A 21,077-nucleotide genomic window follows, 5' to 3' on the forward strand; every position below is an offset into this window, starting at 1 on the left:
AAACCAAAAACCATGACTTAGTTCATGAGGAAGTTCAATCTTGTACTATTTTTAAGAGCAAACAGTTGAGAAAAACAATAGGGGGGGACGATGAAATGGATGATGGTCAAGTCAGCACCAGACTACACTGCTATTTAAAAGAAGTGAAACAAAAAAGTAAAAATAAATAAAAGAAGTAAAGCAGAGATAAATATACAGGGGGAAATCAATGTAGAATATGTGTAATGCCATCTTGTTTGTTAAAAGTACAAAAGATACATATAGTCCTAGAAGATTTAGAAGAATCCACAGTAAGCTATGAACAGTGGTTACTCTCAATAGTGGGAGCAGAGAATAAGGAACTTTCATTTTTGTACAATTGATATTAGGTGGCTTAATTTTGCTATAAAAGCATGCAGTACAATGAAACCCTCCACTGAATAATGAGTGCAAGCTAATTTTTAAAAGTATGTATTATATTTGCAATTTTTTTAAAGATACTATCTCACTGTATCTGTCAAACTCACAATCCTCCTGCTTCAGCCTCCACAGGTGCTGGGATTATATAAGCATATACTTCCAGGCTCAGCCTTAGTTTTGCCATTTTTTTTTTGGGTCCGGTCGTGGGGCCTGAACTCTGGGCCTGGGCACTGTCCCTCAGCTCTTTAGCTCAAGGCTAGCACTCTACCACTTGAGCCACAGTGCCACTTCTGGCTTTTTTCTTTTTGCTTATGTAGTGCTGAGGAATCTAACTCAGGGCCTCATGCATACAAGGCAAGCACTCTACCACTGAGCCAACTTCCCAGCCCCCCTGCAATTTTTTTAAAAATAAAAATAAGATGTTAAGCATTTATCTACTAAAGATACGTTTTATTATTTGAGCTCAAATGTCTGTCTTTGTCATTCATAAGTAGTAAGAGTAATAAAGTAATAAAATATCTCTTCCTTACTAAATTTCTTAAGAGAAATAGATACTATCACCACTACTTGTTTTATAAATCTATTTGTTATCTTAAAAAAAAAAAAAAGACTATTAGCCGGGCATCGGTGGCTCACACCTGTAATCCTAGCTATTCAGGAGGCTGAAATCTGAGGATCTCGGTTCAAAGCCAGACCAGGCAGGAAAGTCTGTGAAACTCTCATCTCCAGTAAAACCACAGAAAACCTGAAGTGGCGCTGTAGCTCAAGTGGTACAGTGCTAGCCTTGAGCTGAAGAGCTGAGGGACAGCGCCCAGGCCCAGAGTTCAAGCCCCACGACCACCAAAAAGAAAAAAAAAAAGACGATTAAAAAGAGAAACTGGGCCGGGACCTAGTTCAGGTGTAGAGCTTACTATGTACAAAGTCCTTGGTTCCATCCCCAGGGCAAAAAATAAACATAAAAAATGGACAAAACACCCCCAGGCCTAACATCTACCAGAAGAAATTCATTCACTGCCCATATTAGGTTTAGTCCTCACATTTTCTGAGACAATGAACAAAGCACTAGCCATATGACTCTCACCAGTATAAATACATGGAGTCCAAACAAAATCCACTCAGCCAAGCCCAGAGCACACATCACAGTAGTAAAGGGAAATGGTAATTTGAGTCACAAGATCAGGAGCGGAACTAAATCTGAGACCCGAAGGCAGTGTGATATTTTTGTTTAAAATTTCCTCTATACCTTCTCTTCTCCTCCATTCAAACCTTGCTCCTTATACAATCCCTAACTATGTTGATGGCTGGAGATAGCTTAATGAGGTATCTCAGAAATCACTAGATAGACACGACAAAAATACTATTCAGGATCAAACTGAAATCACAATTCAGTCAGCCTATGTGAAAACTCACCTCTTTCTTTTTTTGTAGGAGAAGAAATAGGAAAATTCAACTGGATTCTGCTTTACTACACAGAATCTTTGAAATCCAAGTGTCAAAGTATCAAATGTGGAGTGACTACTGATTAAAAAAGAAACCAGCCTGAGAGGATGAGCCTGATAAAAGTTTTTATAAAACTAAAGTATTGAAATAGTCTAAAATGTAGCTACTATAGCAACTAAGTATCAGACCTAGAATGAGTTGGCTCTCTACTTTTCAAAAAGCACTCATCTTGCTCTAGAGTGCAAGAGACAGATAAGGGTCTGGATGCTGTCTTTTGTTTCCATGGGACTAGTATAGCAAGCTATGAGCCATGGGCTTTGCAGTTCTATGACAGTTTCGGAAGGGTGCCCTTTGAAGGGAACACACACCAGTTTCCGTATCTAAAAATGCTTTACACTGCTCACTAATATGGAACTGTAAGTGACTGGCTCAAAACCAAGGCAAACAAAGCAAGAGGCTGAAGACCACTAGGCAACAGCAGCAGCTAGCGCAGGTGAAGAGCTCAGGACAGGTGTTTGCCTGCTTCTAGGTGAACTGAAGTTGCAGATCACCAGTTCCAGCTCTCATCTGACACCCGCCCCCAGATCACGCTGTAGCTACCAAGTAACTCTACCCAAACTGACCTTTCAGGGCTCAGGGAAGTGACTTTTTTTTATTATATGGCACAGTTTGGCACAGTTATGTCATTAGTCTTTGGGGTAGTTTTATACTGTCCAAGAGTAGTGTATCTTTTTTTCCTTTTTTTTTTTTTTTTTAAAAACAGATGGCCAAACCAGGACATATACTAAAAAAAAAAAAAGGAAGGTTACTTACCTGAGCCCTAACATCCCAGCTACCATGGAATCCTGTTGGAGCTGGTCTACAGAAGCAAGGTGTATTCTGGGGAGTCACATGTCACATCAAAGCAGGAACTGGTGAGTCTGTATTTTTATGGAGCCTAAAACAAAGAAAATTGTAAGTTGAAAGTCCCCATTGAGCTGCACGACCTTTTTCCCAGGACTATTTGGGATATTTTGAAGATAAACGCATAGATAAAGTACTTTGTTACTTCCCGACTCACCTAGTTAGAAAGCAAAGGATAAACTGCAAATTACTGACACGTAATTGCACAATGCTAAAATAAAGATTAATGTTTGTTAGAATCAACAGTATCACAAGGTCTTGTCACCTGTAGGGGACACTTTGACAGTGTAAAGCACACCATGAGCGATCATTTCTAGCAAGTATTTCTTCCACTACATCATTCAGAAAAACTCAAGGCAAGAATGTATGTTCAAGAGAACATACAACATCAAAATATCCCCAAAAGATCATGCAAAATCCAGAGACAAAAATCTTCCTTCTTTTTCAAGCAGCTGGAGCTGCAAAGAAATATTATAACATCATGTAAAAGACTTCAACCTGAGAGGAAAAAAAAGCACCATGTGTCCAAGTGCCTGGGCGATCCAAATCCATCATTTAAAGTATGGAAGAGTGTCTCAGAGCAATTACTTTTCAACCTCTCAGATCAGTAAATCTCACTTCAACAAACTTACTTATTAGTTTGATGGTTTCTTTTGCTTTTTTTCACAGTCTCACTACTGTTTACCAGGCTGGCTCCTCTCATCTTCCTGCCTCAGCTTCTTTTGCTTTGGAATTCATGTTCAAAATGGAGTTCTCTCATTAAGATTGTCACCATTTCCTTCTTGAAACCTAAACTGTCTCATATTAGCTATTTCTGATACCTTGCTGGCCCAACAACTGCTTTATACTGAAACAAAAAGTAACATTATACAACTCAGAGACCATTCACACAATTATTCATGGAATCAAATCCACAGGAAGGGCACTGCCAACCAAGTCCTTCACTTGTCACTGGTTAGTAGCTACCTAGTGGTACCTAGAGTTACCTTTTGAGGTTCAGTGAAACCTCAAAATTCCCTAAAATGAAGTTAAATATTGGAGAAGTTAGTACTTCTTGGTCACCTGGATAATAAAAAACAAACCTGTATCTTGGTTAGGAGGTGTTGAAAAGTCCCAATCCTCCCATCTCCCCCCATGGTACTAGAAATTGAATCCAGGGAGACCTGGAAGCACTCTTGACACTTAAGTCATGCTCCCCTCCCAGTCAGTTATCCTCCTACCTCGGCATCCTAAGTAGCTGAGATTACAGACATGTGCTACCACCTCCAGCTAAGTCACAGCATCTCAAGGCCACAAGTTGTTTAATCTATTTGCAACTTTTTATTTTATTCATCTACTTTTTATTCATTTATTTTTGGCAATACTGGGGTTTGAACTCAGGGCTTTCTGCTTGTTAAGCAGGTGTTCCACCACTTAAGGTACGCCCACCCCCCCAAGCCATTTTTTATTTTTTTTATGGGGCCTCAGGCTGAACTCTGGGCCTTAGGTGCTGTCCCTGAGCTTCTTTTGCTCAAGGATGGTACTCTACCACTTGAGCCATAGTACCACTTTGAGCTTTTTCTGTGATTTAACTGGAGATAAGAGTCTCACAGACTTTCCTTCCTGGGCTGGCTTCGATCTGCAATTCTCAGATCTCAGATTCCTGAGTAGCTAAGATTACAGGCATGAGCCATTGGCACTTAGCTTGTTTTTTTTGTTGTTTGTTTTGTTTTTTCTAAACAGGGTCTTATACTTTTGCCCAGGACTGCCCTCAAACTTCATTCCTTTTACCAATGTCTCCTGTGTAGCTACAAATACAGGTATGTATCACCATACTTGGTTCCTATTTTATTTTTGTGGTGTGGGGACTGAGCCCAGGACCTTACACATGCCATCCTAGGCAAGTGCTCTACCAGTAAACTCTACTCTTACACTCCTGTTTCACTTGTAAATTGAGGGAACTGGACTAAGGGTTCTATCTCTGAAAGTTAAGTCTTTAAATCAAGAGTTCATGAAAAAGAAGCCAAAAAATGAGTACAGTTAGGTAAAAACACAAGCAAGCAGGTCAATATATATGTAACATCCTCGGCTCTTATGCAAGGAAGACAACAAGCAAGCGGTCTTACTAAGGTTTGGTCCTGTCAGGCTTCAGGGCCAATTAACAAAGAGCTCAGACATCTGCAGTAGCTGAAAAAAAACTACACGCTATGGTGAACACACATCTATATGCCAGCAGACCTAGACAGTGTGCCTTGAAGATGTTAAAAAGCCGAGGCTTTGTTCTCTACACGAATGGTCATACCCCTCCTTTGCCAGCATCCACATTCCTACTCCGGCTCAGTTACTCCACACACTATACCTACCCGCAAAGTGGTGAAACCAAGTATTTAAGCAACGTCATGTTAATCAAACTTCCCGAAGGAAAAGACTCCTTTCAAGAGAAGGAAGAAGAGAATTAGGGAAAGCAGAAGAGCATACCTTCTGTGGAAGCAAACTCCAAGAAGGAGTGGAGCCATTTATACTGGTCCTACCTGAAATGATGTGGAGGTTCGCTGGCTTGACTGGACAACAGCCGAGTGACTGGAAAGGACTCGGATGAAAGCACTGAGGACAAGGTCCTCCCTTTGGAGGGAGCGGCAATAATGTTCTCTACCCAACCAAAAACCTCTGTCAGGCAGCCTCAAGGACGGGTCTACATGGATGTCACCAGAGCACAAGGTGATGGAAACAAGGTGTCCTGCCACACACAGGCTCTGGAGCTCTCCATTTTACCCTGGTGCGCTTGAAACACTGGTTACTGCAAATGCCATTCGTTTTCTGTGCTTCTTTCCTCCCGAGGGAAAAGGGAAAACTCAAGGCAGCCTGATGACAAACTGTTCGTAGCCAATTAAAATACCCCAGTGATAGTCATCTTTGTTAAAGATTATGGGTTCTAAGACACCTCATTTATCATGCAAATAGTCCTAGGCAGGTACAGTGGGAACATAATAATTTTACCTGGCTGTTCTGTATTTTAGGTTAAGGAAATGAACTTCTTGTCCCATCTTCCTCAAGGGGGGAAGGATTATCCAGGTGGGGGCAACAGCACATTGGATTCTAGTGAGGTTCTCTCTTTTCTTTCAAAGTCCACAGCTTCCCTCCCTGTCCCTCTAGATTAGGTCTCACAGAGGCCAGGGAGTCAGAGGAAACAACTCTGGCTGGAAAATTACATACAATAAACACAGAATGCAAAACTGTTTCAGAAACCTCCAAATACACTGTGGTCTGTTTTTATGCCCAGACCTACCTCAGGATCCAAACAACATAAAAGTGGAAGCAGAAGGCTGGGTGAGGATGTAGCTCAGCGGCAGAGTGACTGCTTACCATGAGTAAGCCTTATGTTCCATCCCCAGAAGCTCAAAACAAACAAACTCCAAGGAGAGATGACTGCATATTACATTCTTATGAGGTCAAAGACCTGGTATTCTAGATTTAAAGCACCTAATGCAAAATTGTAATAACAGGAAATAGGAAAGTATGATAGGTCAGTACTTCAGGAAAGCCACATACAGTTTCTTCAAGTTGTCGGAACACACTGGCTTCAGATACCACCAAGCACTTTGCAGATAAACTTCATTCTCACAGCTGCCTGCACAGTTGAAAGGCTTAAGGATGTAACGAACAGCTAACTGGGATAGGGGTGTGTTCCTGAGGGCAAACACCAACTACTGAAACAAAGCAGAGACCTCAACTTGTCGTGCCTCACGCTCAGATGTAGAAACCCTGGTATCGTCAGCAAGTGAGGCTCATACGGCTATGTGGATGGGCATGCACTCTGGCGGTGGGCACGCTAACTGGTTTGGCATGAATAGCTAGCTGATCTACGATCATTTACTTTAATCAACTGTGTTTCTACGAGGCTGACTGTATGTACTCTCTAGGGTTCGGATATACCCAGGTAAGAGAATAAAAGCAAGTGTTCCCTAGGCTTCTTGACTGGGATTTGAAGCCCATGAATAAGCTATTTCTCCAAATCCCTGGTGGAAATTCCCCAAAGACCTAAACAAAAATCCAGACCCCATCTTTTTATAGGAATCCAGTATATTGCAAAAGGCCCAAGAGGTCAGCTTAATCTTATTAATTGCGATTGGTTAGATTCCAGCTGCAGAACCCCACATTTTCCTCTCAAATAGGAATTGCCAGGCCAAACATGCTTTACTCATATAGTATAAGAAAATACCCAGAACTTGTGAGAACCGTACACCATCTAAGCCACTCAGCATCACACACCAGTAGGCTCAGTTCCATCATCACCCACAGCCCCCTAAATTCGAACCTATCATCTCACGGTTTGGGGTAATGATCCCCATGGAGACACAACGTGTAAATGGTTCAGCAAAGCCCATTTGTGTTCTTGGAAAAATAAACAGAAGCACACACATACCTGCCTGACCATGAGTCAGGAATATCAGTTTTGTGGTGGAACCCATTTCTGCTGTCACCAACACACAGCCGAGCACACAACAGAAGCAAGTAGCACAGAAGTGTCCCCTAGCAAGCTTTTCCTCCTAGAGTCCAAACTTAGCAATGCCATAAAGGGTCTCCTCTTTGAAGAGAAATCCGTTTTGAGTCCACAATGACCTTAAGTCTTCAGTGCAAAATCTCAGAAACATTGCCCCTGCTACATACTTAAAAGTCACCAGAGTTCCAGCAGGGGTGGCTTGGTCATAACCAAACTAAAGAGAATAAACTTTCTTCCAGAGACAATCGACAGGAGTCATAGCAATGCGGTGAGTTTGCCCCATCTAGTACTGGTGATCCTGAGCGCTTCAGGACAATGAGAACCCGTTACATACAATGTCCCACTCCACTTATGTAACTGGAAGATCGCCGGCGAAGCGGGGGGGGGATGGGAGAGCGCTCACATTCCGAAGCCACAGCACCCTCAAAGAACCTCTGAGGTCCATGGAGGCACGCTCTCATGCAAGAGCCCCAGGTACTGCCGTACGCGATCCCCTAACCACCGTTTCTTAGAGCAACTATAGCCACCTCTTTATGATGAGTTGTGGGACCCCAGGAACACAATGTCTAGACCTTTTTTGTGGGTAGACAATAATCCTCACCTACTTGTTCTTGATAGTCGGGGAAAGGAGCTGGAGGACCGACTTGCTCGCAGTGGGGGCACAAAGTCATGGAATGGAAGAGAAGGAGGGGGAGGCAAAGCCAGGAGATGGGGGTGAGAGCGCAGGAGCCCTTGTGGCGCACTCTCCCGACGGGAGATGAACTGCGCACGCGCGCCGGTGGGGGGGGCAGAGTAACGGGAGAGGGGGCGCGCGAGGGAGGGAGAGGGGAGAGCGCGATCCAGGGAGAGGCCGGGGCCGCGGGCGCGCGACGGCGCGGCGGCCCAAAGCCCCAAGAAGGACAGGAGCGCGCGCAGCTCCGACAAGGAACGCTGGGGCAACAAGGGCGCCCGTAGGGCTGGGGCCGGGATGCACACAGATGGGGCAGGAGGGAGAGAGACGCCAGACGAAGGTGGCTCCGGGAAGAACGCGTCGAGGACCGTCACCCGCACTTGCGGGTGACCAGCCGAGGGGAGAATCGTCGCCGGCGGGAGGGGGAGGGTAGAGAGGAGGGACGCCATCCGCCAGCCGGGTCGCCCGACCCCACGAGCCCCTCCCGCGCCACGTCCCGCCCCTATCCCCCGCCCCCCGGCAAGGGTCCCCGCCCGCGGCCTCAGCGGTCCCACTCACAGTCTCTCCTCCTCGCCTCCTCCTCCTCCTCCGCTCGGCGCGGCAGCGGCGGCGGCGGCCATTTTCCGGACGGCTTTTTACCACAGCCCTCTCTCCGAGAGGAGGGAGCGCGCGCGCCACCGACGCCGGGACCCCGCACGGCGGACGTCGCGCCCCGCCCTCCCGGGCGGCCTGCGTGCTGCTGCACCTGCGTGCCCGCACCCCGCCTCCGGCGCCTCCGAGGGCCTGCCCTCCATTGGCTGTGGCATCCAGGCAGAGGCGGGGCCTTAGTGCAGACGTACTCAATTGGTAGAAGTTCCCGTCAATTTCAGCCGGGAAAAGGGGTGGACCGCCATCCAGCGGTGGATTGGTTGCCACCGACTGTCATTTGGGGAAAAGAGGTGGCTTGAACACGGAGGGGATGGTTTAGTGGGCGGAATTTGAATGCTAAGGATTAATGGGCCCTTGTGGACGCTGGGGCCAGCGAAGGCCTAGGCTCTGGACGCCTGTTTATGTCACTCTGCCAAGCTGTTGACCCGCTGTTCGTAAGCGCACCGAGTACATTGCAATAAGCGTTTCACTGCGCCGACATTAAAAAAATATATATCGCCACTTACAGTAGCAGCTACAAAGTTGCCAGCCCTGGACTCTGACGTTGTTCCAAGCCTAGAGACTTAGTTTGAAAGGCCTACTCATTGCATTATTTCATTAGCGCCTGCCAGGTGCCACACTGTCTTAGAGGCACAGAATAAACTAAGGACAAATCACAGCCCTGGCCTTCGCAGAACTCTGGCGATGGGCGATGGTTCAAGCCAAGGCAGCCTGAGACCTGTCATTGTTGGGTTAGATTGTTTGCTGGAGGTGTGATTAAGGGACAGTGACAGCCGAGAGGAAGCAACGTTTATCTCGGTTTGGAGCACATAATTTGAGACCTGACATACAGCAATTCTCTTTTGAGAAAATATTTAACAGTATGACGAAAGGTTAAGCCAATGCAATGTTTAGAATAGGAGTGTCCATTAAGGTGATCTTACCCTGATACCAATCCATCCAATCCATCCTCATGCTCGTGCTGATCTTGTGTTTAACACGCCACCTGATTCTGACTCCTGCCTCCCTTCACTTACTGAATACCTGCTATGTGCCAGGCATCATTCCGGGCTCTGAATGCACAGTACTGAACAACAACAACAAAAAGCAAGCTAAACAACTTTATATAGAGATAAGGGCTTTGACATAGGCAATCCACCTGTGAAAGTGCTATTTAGAGATCTACTGGAGTTTAGCCCTTATTTCATTCCCTGCCCCCCCCCCCATGAGTATTCTGTGAAAGAACATTCCAGGCAAGCTGAAAGGCCCTGAAGAGGAGCCATGTCTGACATGTTGAGACTAAGGAGGACAATGTGGCTGGGAGTGGTAGAGAATGATCATTGAAAGGCACTTCCGGCCACACTGAGAAGTGGAGGATTATTCTGAGATGAGAAGCCCTTGAAGGATTTTGAGTCAGAAGCTGACATAATCAGATCTATGTTGAAGATGGAGAGTGGAGAAACGGCTGTGGTGGATGAAAAGAGGACAGAAGGCCAGTCTGGAGGTCCGATGAGCTGTAACTTCTGAGAAGTCAGTCCAAATATGTTTGCAAGGTTAAAAAGACAGAATTGGATGTAGTACGTAGAGAAAGAGAAGAAACAAAGGTGATGTCTGAGTTTTGAGCAGTAGCACCTGTGTGAATAGTTTTCGGCATTATGGACATAATTAGAGGAAAAGCAAATTTTTCATAGATGCTTATCAAGAAGTCACTTTTGAAGCCAATGGCTTCATGCCTGTAATCCTTGCTACTCAGGAGGCTGAGATTTGATCTGATGATCATGGTTCAAAGCTGCTCAGGACAGAAAAGTTCCTGTGAATACTTACCTCCATTTAATTAGGAAAAAACCAGAAGTGGCACTGTGGCTCAAGTTGTAGAGCTCTAGCCTTGAGCACAAAGAGGCTCAGGGACAGCACCCAGGCCCTGAGTTGAAGACCCACAACGGACAAAAGAAAAAGAGTCTCTTTTGACCATGGTAAGCTTGAGGTGCTGTGGCTCTAATGGCTTTAAAGTGGAAGTGTTGAATAGGTGGTTGGATGTGTGTGGCTGGAGGCCACTGCTTCAGCTCAAGTAGCCAGCGGGTCAACAAGCTCATCATCCAACTCAAAAAAACTCTAAAAGGAATAGCAAAGGAAATGTGGAGAAAACAGAAATAAACAGAAATTAATGGAAAAGAAAAAAAATAGAGAGGACTGAGGAAGCCAAAAGCTACAGTTTGAAATGCTAAAAGCAAAAGCTAGCCCTCTACCAAGCTGGCAAGTAAATTGTATTGGAAGTAAAAATGGGATGTAACAACAGAAAGGTAGAAAATTTGTGGGAGTATTATGAACCACAGTATGCCAGCAAATTTGAAAAAATATAAGAAATGAGTAAATTCCTAGAAAATAAAGTTTACCAAAATTGACTTCAGAAACAGAAAACCTGGATAGACTGCCCCCCATACCTTCAAAGAAATTAACTATGTATTTTAAAACTTAACTCCCAATCACAAAAACAGGCCCAGAGAACTTTACCAAATGGCTTCTTCCCAATGTTCAATGAGTGAGTAGTTCCAATCATGCACACAAAAGAAAAATTTCTCCATAGTTATTAGAATAACATAACTACTACAATTAAGCATGGTGGTATGCACCTGTAATCCCAGCACTCAGTATGTAGAGACAGGAGAAATGTGAGTCTGAGGTCAGCCTAGAGAGACTCTGTTAAAAAAGTCAAAACACCAAAAAACCAAGCACAAGAAATGTAGTTCAGTGACAGAGTGCTTGTGCTTGCCTAGCATGTGCAGGGCCCTAGGTTCCATTTAACACTGCCAAAAACTAAAAGAAAAATATAACCACTATAATAACCCGAGGAATATATGACAAAGGGTGTGGAAATTATGCAAAATAAACTGAATCCAGTAGTATATGATGATATATCCTAACCAGGTTGAGTTTTAGCCTTAGAATGCAAAGGTGGTTTAAAATGAGAAAATCAAGCCGGGCACCGATGGCTCATGCCTGTAATCCTAGCTACTGAGGAGGCTGAGATCTGAGGATCACAGTTCAAAGCCAGCCCTGGCAAAAAAGTCCGTGAGATTCTTATCTTCAATTAACCACTAGAAAACTGGAAGTGGTGCTGTGGTTCAAGTGGTAGAGTGCTCGCCTTTAGCTGAAGAGCACGTGGCCACAAAAAAAAAAAAAAAAGACAAAGTCAACTATCACAAATTTTTTTTGGGGGGGTCGGTCGTGGGGCTTGAACTCTGGGCTTGGGCGCTGTCCCTCAGCTCTTCAGCTCAAGGCAAGCACTCTATGGCTTGAGCCACAGCACCACTTCCAGCCATCACAAATTTTAAAAAAGATGATTATTCCAATAGATGCTGAAAATTGGCTTGATAAAATTCAATACCTTTTTAAGATTTTAAAAACAATTTGAATGTACATCATCTTTACAATAAAAACATTTTTGAGAATTGCAAATACAAGAAAGTTTCCTTAATCTGATAAAAGGTATCTATAAAAATGTGAACATCATAAATAATTATGTTAAATGAGAATAAGAAATAGAACAAGATCTAGAGTGCAATATAAGTCATATTAAATAAAATACATACAGATTTTTCCCTTTCTATCCTTGTCATTGGCTTTTTCTTGTGAGGAGAAAGGTCTGCTCTTCTTAAGTTAATCCTCTGGTGTTAGAATACAAGTGTATAGACCCAGCTAGTAATAAAACACTGGAAAAATGCAATGGGGAAAAGATTCAGTTCACTCTAAGTACAAAAATTATTAAGCATCTGTAAACATACTTAGTAAGAACGGCCAAAGCCTATCTAAAACTTTACTGAAATATATAAAACAGGACCTGAACAAAAATAGCCATATTCTCTGAAGAGGAGAATCAACATAATAAAAACGTCAGTTCCTCATAAATTAATCTGGAAATTCTTTGCCTTGATCTAGATTTTCCCCAGGCTGTCCTTGGACTGAGATTGTCCTACCACTGCTTCCAGAGTAGCTGGGATTATAGGTGTGTATCACTCTTCCTAGCAAAATCAAGGGTTTGTAGGGACTGTAACAAGTAAGTTAATTCTGGGTTGGAGGGAAAAAAATGTTCAAGAGTAGAAGCCAGAATAAAAATTAAAAAAAAAAAAAAAAAGAGTAGAAGCCAGGAAATTTTTTTTTTTTTTTTTTTTTTTTTTTGCAAAGCAATGCAGGGGAATCTTCCTGAGTTCCTTACATTGAATAAAAGGAACTTAAATGATACAATTTCAATGTCAACGCCGAAAAGTAAGATAAAATATTACTTTCAACATTTAAAAATTTTTATGCAGTTGTACAGAGAGATTTCCATTCAGCATGTTGATTCATGAATAGGGTACATCATGATCATTGTTGCCCCTCCCATCCTTCTTCGCCCACCATCTGTCCTATCCTCACCAATCCCCTCAAGTTCCATTTGCATATATGTACCTTGAGTATTATAACTGTATTTGACCACCACTCCTCTCTCCACTATGGGCAAAAGTTTTTTTTAAGGGGCTGAATATGATGGCTCATACCTGTAGTCCCAGCTACTCTGAAGGTGGAGGCTCACTGAAGTCAGTCCTGGCAAAAATTTAGAGAGCCTCACATCCCAACAAATAAGCCTGGTGTAGGGAACAAAGTTTTTTTTTTTTCTTTCACTACTAGAGGTTGAACTCCGGGCCTTGTAAATGCTAAGCAAATATGCTACCACTTGAATTATGTCCCCAGCCTTTTTATTTGTATTTTTTTGAGATAGGATGTTATTTTGTTTCACTGTTTGTTTGTTTTTGCCTAGGAATGACTTAAAACTGGAAATCCTCTTGCCTATATCTTCCAAGTAGCTGGGATTATAAGCATGTACTACCATGTCCAGAGGTAATGGAAAGTATTTACTATTATAATTTTTAAATGGTCCATATAAACTGCATGCTGGAGGCTAATGCCTGTCCTAGCTACTTGCTAGACTATGATCAGAGGATCACGGTTTCAGGTCAGGTTGGACAGAAAAATCTACAAGATTCCATGTCAAGGTAGAATGCTGAATATAGTGGCAAGTGCTTGGCATCCTAACAATGACAGGAAGGTCATTATAGGAAAATTACAGCTCAGTCATTTACCTGGTAAGGAAGTAACCTATTAGAAAAGATCCATCATAAGAAAGACCCTATTCTAAAAATAACCAGCAAAAAACAAGGGTAGGGGCATGGCTCAAGTGGTAGAGTGCTTGCCTAGCAAGCTCAAGGCCTGAGGTTAACCCTCAGTACAACAAAAAAAAATGGTATACTAAAAAAATGAGACTATAACTTTTTTTTAAAAAAAGATCCATTTAAAAATAAGGAGATAAAAACCAGGAGATGTAAAAGGGATAGCAACTAACAAAAGAGAAAAAAAAAACAGAAGGATTTTATTAATGTAGAGGACAGCACAAATGTCTATTCCATTTGTCCAAAAATTCCTTGAACTGATGGGAAATGTACTTTAGAAGAGAAATTCCAAAATGCCAAAGGAAAATGAGAAATGACAAAGGAAAATTTTAGAACTGATAATCTAAGATCATATGACTAAAAATATAAATATAAATTTGCTTCAAACACTTACAAAACATCTAAAGTTACTCATGCATTGGACCTACCACAAGACAACTTCAGAATTTTCCAACAAGTAGAAATCACATAGATCACAATCTCTGGCAATAGTATAATAAAACTTAAAAAAATTAAGAACAAAAGAATGGGGCTGGGAAGGTGGCTCAGTGGTAGAGCGCTTGCCTTGCATGCCTGAGGCCCTGGGTTCAATTCCTCAGCACCACATAAGCAAAAAGAAAAAAGCCAGAAACGGTGCTGTGGCTCAAGTGGTAGAGTGCTAGCCTTGAGCTGAAGAGCTTAGGGACAGTGCCCAGGCCCAGAGTTCAGGCCCCACGACTGGACCAAAAAAATAAAAATAAAAAGAACAAAAGAATGGGGGGAGTAAAACTAGACAAAAAAATCACTTTCCATTTGGAAGTTTTATAAGTTCTGTAAATGAAACAAAAACTGAAACTATAAATTCTTCAGAAATGACCGACAATGAGAGCCTTATGTATGCTAAAACCTGGGAGATGTGACCAAAGTAGTCAAAACTACACTTATATAAGAAACTAAGAAGAATTGATTCTGATACATCACATTCACGAATGCACATACCCATGTGGAGTTTTCCTTCCTTATTCACAGAAGCTCACTAAAAGAAAAATGCTAAGGAACAGAATGGAATAGCCTATCAGAGTGAAGATTATTTGGTGAAAATGGAAGATTTCAACAATTATTTTAGAATGCAAATGGGAATTAGTTGATGAATAAGTTGGACCGGGAAAAACTCAGCTGAAAATACTTGACAAGGAAGTGGGGACCACTTTGCCAGATATAACATCAGAGTTGGATCAGTAGGCATATTGTGGAATTAATGAATGAAATTAAATAGGACAGAGTGCATGGGGATTAATTGAAGGCCCAATACAGAATGACTGTTCTAGTTGGAACCTCTATGCCTCTCCTCACCACTAGACAGCTGAGCTGGGAGCTGGCACAGGTCTGCAGGGAAAACATCTGATAGTTCTCAGAAGAAATTGAATTAAAACCATGGACAGCTAGGTCTTCTAGTGTGGATGTGGACAACTCCTGAGGAAGTTTTTCTTTATGGTAGCTTGTGTGGGCCTATGATCTCCACTTATCAGCTCTCTACCCGCCACACAACACAGTTATGACAGGAGATCAGGCCTATTGCCCGTCATATCAAATACCCAATAGCTTCCATGTCCTTCTTTATTAAACCCATCACTATCATCAGAAATCAGAAGAGAGCCTTGATTACAAAAAAAAAGAGTATGGAAAAAATGATTTGGAATCACAAAAATGCAAGTTATATATAAGAAAAGTATAATTTAATTAATATATTTAGAGAACTAATAGAAAAGATTGTGTCCATAAAACAAGAATGATATTATGTAAAAAGAGCAATCAGAGAAAAAGAAAGAATTCTTGGAGGCCAGGCATGGTGGCTAATGTCTGTAATCATAGCTATAGAAGAAGTGGCAATCTGGAGGCCTACCATTCAAGGGCAACCCAGGAAGACTCCATCTGAATAAATAAAATCTGAGTGTAGTGGCATGCATCTGTCGTTTCAGCTATGCAGAAAGCAAAAATATGAGGATTACAGTCCAGGACAGTGTGGACATAAACTGGAAGCCCTATTTAAAAAACAACTAATATAAAAAGACTGGGGAGTATGGCTCATGTAGCAGAGTGCTTCACTGTACAAAAGTATGAACGTTGCAATTCAAATTCTTTTTTTCAGTACTAGATTTTTGAACTCAGGGTCTGTGCTTTCTTATGCAAGTGCTCTACCACTTGAGCTACATTCTTAACCCTCCAATTCCAGTAGACATAATGAGAACCTCACAGAAAATAGAGCAAAGCAGCAGACAAAAATATGAGAGGAAAAATAGAAAATCCAGTAAGCAATTATCAAAAGTTTTTGAAAGATCTAGAAAAAGGAGCAATCATCAGAATAGTGACAAACTTCATAAGAATGCTAGTTGATGAGAAATAATATGGTAACAAGAAAAACATCAAGTAAAGCTTTCAAAACCCGAAGAGAAAATAATTTTTTTCACATCTAATTTTTATTGCAACATTTAAAATATTCATAGGTGGAGTATTATATCCATTGATATCTCCATAGAAGATGTACTAAACAAAGCATATGGGCAAGAAAATGATTTTCATATAGACTCCTACCCCAGCCAAAATATCCATCTAGTGTGACAATGAAATGAAGTTTTAGATACACATGAGCTAAAAAAAAAATCACCTCTCTAATACATTTTCATAGGAAGTTACTTGAGGGTGCTCTGAAGAAAAACAAAGGTGTAAGCCAAGAAGGAAACTATGAGATCCACAAGACAGTGGATCTAAGCCAGGAGGGCAGTGACAGGAAATACCAGGGATGCCAACTGGGCAGAAGGCCTGATTGGCGATCAGTCCCTGTTGGAGGAGGAGAACAGCAAGCTTTGGGACAGAGGAGTCCAGGAATTAAAAACAAAACGAGTGTGTATGTGAACGCAGCAGATTAGATGGTATGATTGACAGCATAAAGAAGTTAGATATGATGAGGCTAAATAGCCCAAGACAATACGAAAAAAGATATGATCACAATCATAAGCAAAGTCAAATATATTATAATTTTGTCAATTGACGTGTAAAAAGGAAAACCCATTGGGACAGAAAAGTTCTGTCTTCAAATGACATGAGTCATCAAATTAGGCTTAGGAGAAGGATAGGACAATCCCAGTATTTCTTTGCTTCACCTGGCATTGAATAAATATTTATGGAGACCTCATGATGTGAAGTGTTGTTTTTGGCTTTCAACATTTATTTGTTTGTTTGTTTATTGCTGTCTTTGAACTCAGGGTCTTGTGTTTGCTAGGCAGGTGCTCTTCTGCCTACTTGCTTTTTGCCTGGGCCAGCCTGAACGTCCATCTTTCTATTTATGTTTCTGACCTAGCTTGGTGAGAGATGTGTGCCACTATGCCTGGATTTTTAAGGAGTTGAGTTGGGGCTCTTGTGAACTTTTTGCCAGGTTGATCTGGAAACAGTCTTCTCTCACATCAGCCTCTGAGAGTTAGGATTAAAAGTTTGAGCCACCGTACCCTGCTGCTTTTCAACTTTTAGAGTTAGCCTATATTCAAGCCATGGAGGAATAGATTTTAATAGTAGGATAGAACGAACTCTGTAGGCCCTGTCACACTATATATGTGCTACTGATGTGATTAACTTTAGTTCTTTGTAAGTTTAAATAATACACTTAAATCTCTCTAGCAATTGTTTCAGTAGTAATGCTATTCTTTGATCATTTTGCATAAGCTGCACTTTAAATTTACATTGTCGGGGTTAATAGTTACATCTCATCCTAATAAAGATGAAAAGGAGAGGTGAGAGAGTGAAAGTAATTGGAATGAAAGTATTTGGGGATTTGAAAACTCCCCCCCCCCCATGATATCCATTTTTTTTTCTATACAAGTGTGGTGAAACTTGTAAGAGTTCACAAGCATACATACACGAAATCAGCCAGGACAAGTTGACTAAGTGAAACCTTGCTCAAACACCATGCAAAGTGATGAAAACAATGCAGCACTGATGCCAAAGCACACAAATCATTCATTTTCCCATTGCCTTCCCAATGATCTCCACAGCCATTCCTTGGGTAAGTACTAAGGCAAGCAATTTCTGGGTGTTTAAGAGTCTGTTTAGCTCTGCAAGAAACTGTCAGACTACCTTTCAGAGTGCCTGCAGCCCTTGGCAATCCCACTAGGAAAGGAAGTTCCTATGCTCCATGCCTTCACAAACATTTGATATTTTCAGTTTTCAGGAATGTGGCCATTCTAACAAGTGTGTAGTGTGTCTTGTTTTAATTTGCATTTCCCTGATGGCATATCCTGTAGAGCATCTCTTCATATATGTATTTGTCTTTTTATTCATTGGTGGGGTCTCTTATGATCTTTGGGGCATGAAATTAGGATGTTTGCTTTCTTATTGTTCAGTTTTAAGAGTTCTTTGTAGATTTTGGATGAGATTTCTTGTCTTTGAGACAGGGTTTTGTTATATAGGCCAGGCTCACCTTCATCTCATTACACAACTCAGACTGGCTTTGAATTCCCAATTCTCCTGCCTCAGCTGCCCAAGTGGTAGGATTACAGGTATGATCATGCCCAGTTTTTTCAAAGTTTAATTTTCATTTGCATCACTTAGTTGTACCAAAAAGTTTCATTCTAACATGCCCAATTATGGATACAATGCATCTTGATTAGAATCACACCTCCCGGAACCCTTCCACAGCCAGTTACATTGTTTCCATGTTAGATTTTCACACATGTATATAGAATATTATGACTATACTCACCCCTGTCCATTCACCTACCCCCTCCCACTAGGACCCACACACCAAAGCAGACATGTATCACTTTCCTAATGCTCCTTTTCTTATGAAATACTATCCGTTAATTGTTCAAAGTGATCACCATGTTACCTCATAACCATAAATACCATATATATGTGATCCTGTAAGTGTTTAAATATATGTTTATATTTTAGATTTCTAACATCCACATATGGAAAAAAACATGGGACCTTGGTCCTTCGAAGCCTGACCTAGTTTACTTAATATGATGTTTCCCAGGTCTTCCATGTCCCTGCAAATGACATAATATCATTAATTATGTATGCACAGTTTATTCTAGGTAAGTTTTTAATATCATCTATGTCTCCTTTTGTAAATATTTCTCCTAGTCTTTGACTTCTCTTTTCATTTTCTCCATTGCTTTTTTCCTAAAGCAGGTATTTTTTATTTTAATAAAGTCCAACTTAGCAATTATTTCATAGATCATGCCTCCGATGTTAAATCTAAGAAAATCATTTGCCAACCCAAGGGTCATCTAAATATTTCTCCTGTTTCCTTGTAGAATTTTTATAGTTTTGCATTTGACTTTTAGTTCTGTGATCTAGTTTGAATTAGTTTCTGTGAAGAGTGCAAGGCTTGTGTCTAGCTTATCTTTGTGCTCATGGATGTCCAGTTACTGAAACCCCCTTTGTGGAGCAAAACTTTTTCTCCATTGGACCATATTGCTTCTTTGTCAAAGATCAGTGGGTTATTTTTATGTGGGTCTATTTCTAGGCTACTCTGCTCCATTGATCTGCTTGTATTGTCTTTCACCACAGTCTCATAGTAAGTGTTGAAGTTGGATAGCTTCCAGTTTTCTTCTTCGCCATCAATATTGTGTTGGCTATTTATCTTTTGCCTTTACATACCAAAAAACACAGATTGACTTTTGTATATTAACCTTATATTCTGCAACCTTGCTATAGTCTGGTATTAGTATCAGAGTTTTTTTAATGAATTCTTTGATACTTTCTATATAGATGATCATGTCATCTGTGAACAAAGACAGTTTTACTTCTTTCACTCGTTTTCTTGCATTAACTAGGAGTTCCAGTGCAATGTTGAAAGGAAGTCAAGAGAAGGGACTTCCTTGCTTTCTTCCTGAACTTTGTGAGAAGGCTCATTTTTCACCATTCAGTATATTATGAAGTTGCAGGTTTTTGTAGACAAGTGACTTGTCTCTATTTTTTTGGTTGTAATGAAGTTTGAATTCAAAGCCTTACACTTGCTAAGCACTCACTATTCTGTTTAGTCATTTTTGAGATGAGGTCTTCATTCCTGCCGAGGTGCACACGTGTGTGTGTGTGTGTGTGTGTGTGTGTGTGTGTGTGTGTGTAATTCTTTCTTTTTTTGCCAGTTGTGGGGCTTGAACTCAGAGCCTGGGTGCTGTCCCTGAGCTCTTTTGCTCAAGGCTAGCACTCTACCTCTTTGAGCCACAGCTCCACTCCTAGATATTTTTGGTGGTTAATTGGAGGCAAAAGTCTCATGGATTTTCCTGCCCAAACTGGCTTTCAACCACGATTCTTAGATCTCAGCCTTCTGGGCAGCCAGAATTACAGGCGTGAGCCACCAGTGCCCACTTGATTTGGTAATATTTTGTTGAGGAATTTTTCATGTATGCTGTGAAAGATACTACTTTCTTTTTATTAGTCCTAGCATAATATGTCTTTCTCCATTTATTTACTTTTTTTTCTGATGTTGGAGATCAAATCCACAGCCCCACCCATATTCCACTGACACTCTACCATGAGCTACACATCTCCCCAGCCGTCATGTATTGGCTTTTAATCTCTGTCTATCTTTATGTTTAGTGTGGGAGTTTTTGTAGGCAATATATAGTTGGGTCATGATTTTTTTGATCCACTATGACATCTGTCTATTAATCAGTGCATTTAGACTTTTGATATTTGAAGTGATTGCTGATTATAGTTGGATTAATATCTATTGTATTGGTAATATTTTTTCCTGTCTTCATATTTGTGACTTATGTGTAACACTGGGCTACTTACCTCTTGTATCATTGTTGTAATTCACTCGAGTTATGTAAAAGCATGTGTAAGTAAATATATCTGGTGTACGTAAACATATATAATCAACTAGATTGTTCCTATTATTATTTTGAACAAATAGTTATATTGTCCATCAATTAAGAAAATAAAGTTGGAAGGTGGTTTGTCTAGCATGCACAAGGCCCTGATTTCAAACTCAGCACTGCCAAAAATGAGAAGGTATTATTTTAGTGTCATTTGTTCCTTCTTCTTTCCTTTTCCTTTCTTTGTGTGGACCAGAGTTTCTGACCATGTCATGTATCTTCTCTCTGATGGGCTTCTTTTAACATTTCTTTTTTTCAGTGCTGAGATTTTAACTCAGGGCCTCACACTTGCAAGACAGGTGCTGTACCACTTGAGCCTCAGCACTTTTTGCTTTTGATTGTTTTTTTTTTTTGGGGGGGGGGTCCGGTCGTGGGGCCTGAACTCTGGGCCTGGGTGCTGTCCCTCAGCTCTTCAGCTCAAGGCTAGCACTCTACCACTTGAGCCACAGCGCCACTTCCGGCTTTTTTATTTTTGCTTATGTGGTGCAGAGGAA

The 21,077-nt window shown here is 41.4% G+C and overlaps 1 protein-coding gene across 1 annotated transcript in view; it reads right to left on the minus strand.

Moving 5' to 3' along the window:
• Mecp2 (methyl-CpG binding protein 2) overlaps positions 1–8,576 on the minus strand; it is a 72,738-nt gene extending 64,162 nt beyond the window's left edge. The window contains exons 1-2 of the mRNA XM_042667434.1: positions 8,451–8,576; positions 2,653–2,776 (exon numbers count right to left, since the gene is read on the minus strand). Coding sequence (XP_042523368.1) covers positions 2,653–2,678 — 26 coding nt within the window. The 5' untranslated portion in view covers positions 2,679–2,776; positions 8,451–8,576. The remainder of the gene's footprint in view (positions 1–2,652; positions 2,777–8,450) is intronic.
• Positions 8,577–21,077: the final 12,501 nt, after the last annotated feature.

This window comes from Dipodomys spectabilis, unplaced genomic scaffold, assembly GCF_019054845.1.
Source record: "Dipodomys spectabilis isolate Male_0828 unplaced genomic scaffold, ASM1905484v1 ptg000411l, whole genome shotgun sequence".
In the NCBI taxonomy this organism is placed as follows: domain Eukaryota; kingdom Metazoa; phylum Chordata; class Mammalia; order Rodentia; family Heteromyidae; genus Dipodomys; species Dipodomys spectabilis.